At 38.1% G+C, this 9,448-nt stretch overlaps 1 protein-coding gene across 1 annotated transcript; it reads right to left on the reverse strand.

Moving 5' to 3' along the window:
* Positions 1–4,665: 4,665 nt before the first annotated feature.
* On the reverse strand, positions 4,666–9,407 carry LOC115805041 (solute carrier family 22 member 5-like). Its single transcript, XM_030765525.1, has 9 exons — positions 9,048–9,407; positions 8,109–8,212; positions 7,860–8,014; positions 7,414–7,585; positions 7,023–7,164; positions 6,529–6,626; positions 6,082–6,296; positions 5,209–5,391; positions 4,666–4,805 (listed from the first exon to the last, which is right to left on the reverse strand). Exons 1-9 carry the CDS (start codon positions 9,405–9,407, stop codon positions 4,666–4,668), a joined length of 1,569 nt encoding a protein of 522 aa, XP_030621385.1.
* Between the last annotated feature and the right edge of the window lie 41 nt (positions 9,408–9,448).

A 9,448-nucleotide genomic window follows, 5' to 3' on the forward strand; every position in this document is an offset into this window, starting at 1 on the left:
ACTACGATTTAAATAAACTGAAATTAGATAAAATGTCACAATTTAAAAAGAAAAGAAAGGAAAACTCCTTGGAAGTGACCAAAAACATCTGTTATGCCCCAGTCTAGGGTTAGGGCATAACGATTAACTAAGACCCCACCAAAATACATTACCTGGTCATAAAATAAATTTAAAGTAAAGCCACAGAACTACCCTAACTTCCTCTCTAACAAACAAACAAACAAACAAACAAAAAAACAGAGTCAAACAAGGAGAAGAAAACAACTGGCACCAACCTCCTGACATCCTTCAAAAACTAAGGCAACAACAAAAAAAATAAAGCCTAGATCTTCCAGCACTAGAGGCTACTCTATTTACAGGTTTACAGCCTACAAGAAGAACAACAACAAAGCAAAGATAGCGACAACAAAAATAACCCACTATGTTTATTACAACAAAGAATTCAACGGTTTGGCGTGCACCTGTAGTTGGGAGAAGGAGTCCTCTTCCAGGACCGTTGCCCGTGTTTAAATAACCCCGATGTCCGATCCTCTATCCAGGTAAATTTGATTGTGTTCACAGGACAAATGTCATCTGAGTGAGGTTGGTGGACTGTTGCAGTCTGAGGAATGTATGCTGTTCCACTCTTACCCTAATGATCGTATAAGCGCCCAAAACTGTGAGTGTGTCAATAGCAGCGAGAGTGTCACTAGAAGGATCCACAAGTTTGCAAACCTGTTTTTTTTTTTTATTCATGCTAAGAAGGTGGGGTTTTTTTACTGGGTGTATTGCTTTGGTAATTTGAGCTCGATGCTCCAGGTAAAACACAAAACCAAATTAGTCCAGTATCATTTTAATCAGTCAGAACTCTGGGGACACTTGACAACCATGTAGAACCACATTACAAAGTAAGTACCTGTGATTAATTATTCACTGGCGGTTGGGGGGGGGGGGTAAAGACAACAAAAGATAACTGAGGCCTATGTAGAACCTTGTCTACCTTTATTTAGCTTAGTATCACCTGTGAAAGGTTTGAATGGTAAGTATACTGCTGTGGTTCTCTTTAATATTATTATGTATACTTATGTTATAAAAAAAAATCAGTGAGCTATATGTTGAACAGGGTGAAAATAAAAGAGGTGGCTCCCAGGATGTCCACCACTGCAAATCATTTTATTGGTAGGAGGGAGTTCCACACTGGGTTGTGATCAGGGGCTTGATACTTCACATGTCTCCCTCCTTTCCTGTCTTTCCTGATTGTAAAAAGGAATATTCATTTGTTTAAAGTCTGTGTCATTTGAATAGCAGTTTAACAATCAGACCTTTGTGGGACAGTAAGAGACAGAAAGAATATTTAGGTCTAGTTTGGTAGATAAAAACTCACCTTTCCTAGTTCCTCACTCTCAGTTACCCAACGGCTGTGTTGACGAGGGTTCACATTCAGTGTAGCACAAGCTTTCACTTTTGAAGTATTATTAATTCATCAGTGGAAAAAGCATATCAGTGAGTAAGAAGCAATAGCCTAGTGCATATGTGCGACAAGAAAAGGCTTTTTTTACTGTGTAAAGACAAAGTAATCTTATTTGATCGATAAGTTAATAGGTGGTAGACCCAGAGTACAGATGAGCTTATTAGAAGTAGTATACAGCATTTTTATAAATATACAGTATTTTGCTGTAAATGACATAACATTATGGTGAGGCTACAGAGTTCTGTGGAGATCTGACGGCTCACCAGTAATAAAAACATTGTGCTGGCTATGCAAAACAGCTGTCAGTATGTTATGTCTCTTAGACCATTTTCTTCTTGAGGCTTGTGCTAAAAGTGTCAGCTCAATGAATAAATGTAAATGTAAATGCCTGTACAATGTGGGACCAAGCAATTCAAATGCAAAATCACATTCATTTATCATTTAAAGCTACTACGTTGCACAACACTTCTTTTGATTTGTGTGAAAAACAAGATGTTGATAACACATGTTGAAACTATATATACTACTTAAAACTGGTTTACATCTGGTAAACATGGTTGAATTCCTGTATCGAGATTCATGGAAATGTTGTAGGAACTCTGAACCACAAATAAGTGAAGTAAAATGAGGTAATGGTAGAAAGGAGAGCAGATGCTATGTATTTTTTAAAATTACTTGAGGAAGTTGCCCAAAGCTAACCATCATATGAAATACTAAGAGCTGAGTGAGTCGTTTTGAAAAAAATATTTCATCTAAATGGCTACTGTTTGTCTAGATATTGCCCTCAAGCTTCAAGACAAAAATGAGTCCAACATAAGCGTAATGATTGTGGGTTGGCCCCATCCCTAGACAAGGTGGACAGTCACAAAGCTCCACCACACCTACTGCTATGTTGTCTGTGGATTCTCTGTAGTGAGAAGAAAGTTCAGAAGTTCTCAGTCCAAACACAAATTCTGAAAGCTTTTGACTTACTTTGTTAACCTCTACAGAATGCGAAACTCTACACACACACACACACACACACACATGTTAATTAACTAGAATCAGCAACAGATACTTTGGTACATTATGGTCATACTTTACTGACATGGCACCTTTGCTCGCAGAATCATATGCAGTGCTTTCCCTGGATGTCGAAAAAGCCTTCGACCGAGTCAAATGGAGCGATCTCTGGTCAGGTCTTATGCAGTTTGGATCTGGTAATCATTTCATACATATGAATCTGCAGAAATATGATGAATGTGCAGAAACGGTGTCAACAGCAGAATGCCTGTCTGCCCCCTTCAAACTGAAAAGGGGCACCTCAAGGCTGCTTCTTCTTTTGCTTACTACTTGTTTTCTCTCTTGAGCCTTTAGCCCAGGCTACTTGACAAGGCAATCTTCTCTCCCCAGTTTCCACTGGTGACTCTAAACACCATATTTCTTTATATACAGACAATATATTGCAGTATTTGTCTAACACGTCATTCTCTTTCCCTAGATCTGTGCAGTTCTTCAGTGATTTTAGCAAGCTAAGTAGCTATAAAGTTAACTGGTCTAAATCCATTCTGAGGCCACTCAGTGCAGCTGGGAGTAAAGACTCTACCCCACTGCCAATTCTAGTGGATTCTAAATTCACATACTTGATATTAATCAAACAGAACTACACTTTGATATTTGATAATATTAAAATGCATTTAACATTTAACTTCCCAGGTTAAACTTCCTGTATTTTGCCTCTGTCACATCCCTTAACTTTTTTTTTTCAGTAAATGAATGTCTGAACTTGATTAACTAATGCTAAACCATATTCTTTACCTACTAAACCAGTAGTTGTCAATCCTGCTCCTGGGGGACCCCTGCTCTACTGAAATCCAGCTGACCTTCTGATGTCTGAAATATGGTATTGTTGGTACAGTCCATTGGCAAGAACTGACAAATCAAAACACAGTACCATAAATACCTGGTAAAGAAAAAAAATACCTGGTTAAAAAAAATAATGATATTGAATGAGCTTGACCAGAAATAACAGCTCATTTAATTAAAAAAAAAAATCCACAAACAGAAATAATGATATTGAATGAGCTTGACTGATTGTAACTATATAATATAATGAATGAGCTTGCTTTCCCTGACTGTTGTACATAGTTCTTATGTAAAATTGCAATATTTTGAAATATACTGAACAATAAATACTGTTAAATATATATAAAAAAGAAATTCTCAAATCAAAACCAACAAATTTTCATTCCTCATAGTCTTTGCAACTGTCTGAAATGATTCATTTGAAATTGTAGGTACTGAAAGTTCTGCTAGAACAACATCAGTTGTCTCAAATAAGGTGCCATTTTACCTGGTGTGCAATTTAACCAGAATTGTCCTTAAAATTCAAAACCAATGCAATCAGTATTTTCTATACAAGTTCATTGTGAAAGAAAGCAAATGAATGAATAAAATATCACAAGATTTGTTTTTGCAGCTTAGGTCATGTTGATGTTAAATTATATACATGTGTTAAGGAGGTAGCCAAAAAATACCTCCTTATTTCAGTTGGCAGTTTTCCATTGGACAGTTTCTAAATGTGTGGTGGATGTTCTCTTTTGAAACTATTTTTTCTTTTTTGGCAGCATACATATTTATTATTCTAATTCACTGCCTCCTGCTAATGTCCCATAAAACAAACAACAAAGAGCATATAAATACATTCAGTGTGAGAAATTTTGCTATGCATATAATATTCAATGAATGACTATAATTCTTATTGCTAACTTTTTAAACTGGAAAAGCAAAATAAAACAAAATAAACCCAATCACATTCTTCGTTTATGTGGCCAAATAAGTAATGTCAGTCCCCTAGGACATGAAAAAACAGCAGATGGTTTGATGGGTTACATTTAGTGACTCAATCCCTGCGAATCCCTTAGAGCCACAGCACTAAGTCTCAGTATGAAGTGGAAAGCTGCAGGCATTTGGTAAAACTGATCTGGGAAAAGCAAACTGGTCAGCAAATCGGATCATGCTGGCCTCAGTGTTGCTTTGAACAACAAATGAACAAGTTAATTTAGTGTCTCAACGTCTTCACTCTCAACTGGTGAGCATCCCATTGGAATACAGTCAATTGCATGTTGCCTTTGGTTCCTGCAAATCCTATGAGGAAAAAATGAAATGCATGTACGTGAGAGCATATCTGTGACTCTGAGATAAAATATTAGAAATATACCATTGGATTTACTGCCTTACAATTTCAGTGGCTTGACTTGGCTGATCAATTCAGGCAGCTCTTCGTCTTTTGTTTCTGGCAGCAACAAGCTCAGAACTCCAGTGATGATAGTGATACCACCCATAAGGATATAGGGCAGTATCTTATTGTATGTTCCTTCAAATCGTTAAAAAAAAAAATTACAATTGTATTCATGAAAGCAGAAAAAGAAGTAAATTGCATTAGTTTTTCAGATCAATGAAAGCAAATGAAAAAAATGTCAACGACACTGGAAAAAAAAAACACAAATGTAATAATAATAATAATAATAGTCATAACAGTCATAATAATTATAATAATACCGTAGTTACATGCCAACAATAGCTGACCTACAGGGCTCAGTTTTTACTCAGCAGTTTAAATGACAGGCCAAACATTGATGGGTTTGTCTTGTGTTGTGTGTCTGCACTGCTTTTTATACCCCAATAGTTTCCCTTGATTTGTTTGCTGCTTAGTGAAAATAGTGCCCATGGTCAAATAACTGATCCAGTGGATGTTCACGTGTTCAGCGGGTGCTTACCAATGTAGGCTATGTATGGAGAACAAAGGCTGCCAATGCGTGAAGCCATGGAGGTGGCTCCCAGGCCCATGTTCCTGACCACAGTGGGAAAAAGCTCAGTGGCATAAAGATACACAAATGCAAAGGCCCCTGACACCCCTGATTTTCCTGTCATTATCAGAGTGAGAATCAGCACATTGAGCTCTGTGGGAAAGAAAATAAGAGGGCTGTTAAAGACATAGACACGTGTAGAACATTAATCAACAGCAGCCAGAACAAGTCCAACCTCAAGTAGACTTCATTGTCTTGTGAGGGAAGATTTTTTTTGTGGTTGTTGGTATTGTTTCTATGTCCACCTGTGCCATTTGTCCCCCCTGGCCCTGGCTTTGTTCTCTCATGCACTTTTCTATGGGCCTGCCATACCAGTTTCACCTGTATCTCCCCAAAATCCTCAGAGTCATCTTGTCTGACTGTGAGCCTACTAAACGATGCTTCTACTCCTATAGACATCCCAAGTCAGAGTGGGAATTCATTTCTTTCCCCTGTTATTTATATTGTTGTATGCATTTGTGTGACACATGAAATAAAATGGAGTCGGTTTTAGCTGTAGTGTGAATGTAGCCTATTCCATCCATAGCACCTGTGTGTCAGATGGTCACTTTTGCAAGTGATACAGAGTCCTGTTTTTTTAATACCCCATTTAGCATTATTTCAACTAAGGTACAACCGAAGTCACATTATCCTATGAGAATTCAGCATAACTTATCAATTATTAGTATTTTTCTTTGGACTGTGTAGCTGTTCCGCTAGAGACAAAGAACACACAGTGTCTGTAGGAGAGGATATGTATAACTAATAAAAAGAGCATATAAATACATTCAGTTTGAGAAATACCTTCAGGAATAAATCTGATGAGGAGCAGCAGTGCCCCGCACAACAGAAGACTAAAGGACAATGTGAATCGGCGAGTCGTGTAGCGAACAAAGAACCACGTTAAGCTGTAGCCCACAGCCTCTGACGCTGCAGCTATGAGACAGTTAAGGTAGGGATCACCATCCATGTTTGGAGTGTTGAAAGAGAGTCCGTAATAAGTCATGGAGATGACTATCCTGTTCAAGATAAAAGGGGGAGTGATCATGAGGTCTGTGCAAGGCAGTGAAGTCTAAATTTCACATTGTGGAGTTGTGTATTTCCTGAAGAACATCAGTGATAAGTGTAGGCTTCATGCCACAAAGCATATAATCCAGATATAAAACAAAACCGTGGATCCTGTGTAATTAAAATCAGAATAATAATAAGGGTTGCACCAAAACAAAATGACAATTCATTGTGACAATTTACCAGATGATCATGTTGAGGATGGTAATGTTTCTTATATTTGTTGTTTTGAGAAGATCGGTCCAAGAGTAGTGTACTTTCCTTGCCTGATCATTTTTTTCCTGTGAAAAAAAAGTTTTGTAAAATATAATTTACAGTAAGACTAGTTACATAACTAACCAATTCCCAATTCTTGGAGACCTGCGGTGTGGCAATTGGAGGAGAGACTCTTTACTTTGTGATACATGCGCTAATCAATGTTTGTCTAGTAAGAGACAAAAGTGGCAAAGACTCTCCCCTCCTAATATCCACCTTTTTCTGTCACGCTACAGACCCAGTCAAATTACTCCAGGGAGTAATTTACATCTGCCAAAAATCCCCTATCCTCATGCATAACAAAGATCATGTAAGACGAGTGATCACAGAAATTAAACCACGTATCATTACAAAATAATTTCATGTATTCACTTACAACAAGGCCTGTATCCATTAATTGTCAACATTTGAAATATAATCACCAGTACCTGGTCACAGTCACTTTGTTTGAATATGACTTCTGGAGGAGTGACCCCATTCATCTTAGCTGCAGCTCGAATGATGGCTTCCGCCTCCTCCGCCCTCCCCTGGGACAGGAGCCAGCGGGGTGATTCTGGGATGTACCTGACATATTCATACAACAGCACTTACAGGTCATCAGTGAGGCTTTCATTCTCAATCATTCAATTCATGTCTTACAGTTCACAGATCACTAAGCCTCTGTAATCACCATGCCAGATTTGTTTTGGTTTTTTTTGGTTAAGTAAGTTCAATTTCTGTTGAAGAAAAAATAATTTGACAGGATCATGACAGTACTGACAGTATGATGTGAAAATTAGTTACAAGTTGTCCGATCCTGTCAAATCCACTCACCACCACGTGGGGATATAAAGAAATCCTGGGATGGCTAGGGCTGTCAGAAGAATCCTCCAGTTCCGAATGTAGTAGGCAAAAAGTGGGAGAAGCATATAACCAGTAGCATAGGACATGCACACACCAATAATGGCAAAGGTGATTCGTGATGACTTGCTGAGAATTTCACAGCCTGAAAACAACAACAACAACATTCATGATTAATTTTCAGTTTTGGCAAAAAAGTTATAGAAAAGAAACATAGCTGTGAATGTTTCTTCAAGGAAATTTTGAGCTTCCCAAATGAGTCATATTTCAAAGAGCATGAAAACATCATTAAGTGACTTTCAAATCAGTTCCATACCAACCAATAAAAAAACTTTTTTAATGGTAATTTCATGGTAGTTGATTAGACCTGCCCACTTAGAGCAGCAGTAAAAATGTATGAACCTAGATAGTTGACTCACCCAGGATGAAGGCACTACAATAGTTAGAAATATCTGCCATTCCAACAATAAAATACAGCACACAGAACATTTCCCAGCTGTTGGAAGCAGCCTGAACCAGACTAAAAATGGTCCGGACTGCCATTGCGGTAAAGAAAATGACCTTTCTCCCATACCTGTGTGAGAGAAACATGTGATGAATTCTCTGGCCGATAAGAGTTTTAGGGAGATACACCAAAAGGAGAGGAGTAGAGGAAACACAGTACTTGCCTGTCAGAAATGACTCCAGATATGAAAGATCCAATCAGTACTCCAAAAAAGAACACTGTTACAGTAAAAGGTGCTTTCCAAGCATCATCACACACCAGATTCCACTGAAAGTACATGAAGACAGAAAAATAGGTAACTCGTTACCTGCAGTGGTAAATCAATATTTCTAAGAAGTATTGGTGGGAAAGTGCATACTTGATGTTTATACAAGAGAGCTGTCGCTAAGCTATTGAAACAATTTCTTACAATTGCTGTGTATTTCTCACAGAACTGGAGAAACATAATTTAGATTTTGTGAACACACCTCTGAATGGTTGAGACAGAGTATTGCTGAGAACCTGCCCTGAATTTGAAGAACTGGTCAAAAACTGAAGCACTACTCATGACACATGGCATATTCCTTTACTTTAGATGCATATGGGGCACAAGGGTGAGGTATCTACTATCCGTATATGTACATATACAGCATGATTTGTGACACTGTGCTATCATCTGGATGTTTCTTGGCATCTGCAAGTGTTACTCTTTAGTCAGCCTCTGGTAAAGCTGTAACTTCATAACTGGAAGGGAAATTTGGAGCAATATATTTTTGGGGAAAATATACAACTCCAGGTGTGGTTATTCTGTACAACGTTAGATAGAAATGTGACATACTTGGCATCTCATACTATTTACTGATCTTCAAAAGTGAAATGGCAACATCCATAAAACTGGAACAAGTGAAGAAACTTATCGAACTATTGTAACCATTGTGCATAACTCAAGGAGTTACACAAAGTAAATAACAAAATAATCTACTGAGAATGTCTTAAAAAGAGGATCCTCCAGTAACCATAAAGGTTCACTTTAGTTCTACCTTATCTGGGGACACATTAAAAGAGAAAGTGCCAAAAGTAAGCTTCAGAAGAGAAGAAGCACACAACTTGATGTGGCCATCACCTCTGTAACAATTGTAGATATATATCTCTCCTTGCTGAAGTCCCATCCATCCAGGCAGCTCTCCGTCTCATTCCCAAATCTTCCATTAGAGACATTAACTTCCTTGTACCGATGACACCTACTCAAGATGATTTTTCCTCTCACCTCCTCAGGAGGAATGGACAGATTGAGGTTCAGACTACCATAGCTGGAATTCAGATGGGGTATCTTACAGTGGTGAGGTGGGATATCAGCAACAAAGACCGTAGCCATGCCCACATAGGCGCTGGGAACACTGCTGAGGCTCAGTAGGATGAAAATCGGCAGTTGAAACAGTCCCCATTCACCTAGGAACGCTGTTGAGTCCTCGTAGTCCCCCATACTATAATTTAAATAAACTGAAATTAGTTAAAATATCAAAA

Source organism: Chanos chanos, chromosome 2 (genome assembly GCF_902362185.1).
Source record: "Chanos chanos chromosome 2, fChaCha1.1, whole genome shotgun sequence".
In the NCBI taxonomy this organism is placed as follows: domain Eukaryota; kingdom Metazoa; phylum Chordata; class Actinopteri; order Gonorynchiformes; family Chanidae; genus Chanos; species Chanos chanos.

Coding starts and splice junctions, on each gene's coding strand:
- LOC115805041 (XM_030765525.1), bottom strand. CDS start 9,407: ATGGGGGACTACGAGGACTCAACAGCGTTCCTAGGTGAATGGGGACTG. Junction 8,015..8,108: donor TCTGGAGTCATTTCTGACAG/GCAAGTACTGTG, acceptor TCTCTCACACAG/GTATGGGAGAAAGGTCATTT. Junction 6,297..6,528: donor ATCCTCAACATGATCATCTG/GTAAATTGTCAC, acceptor TATCTTGAACAG/GATAGTCATCTCCATGACTT.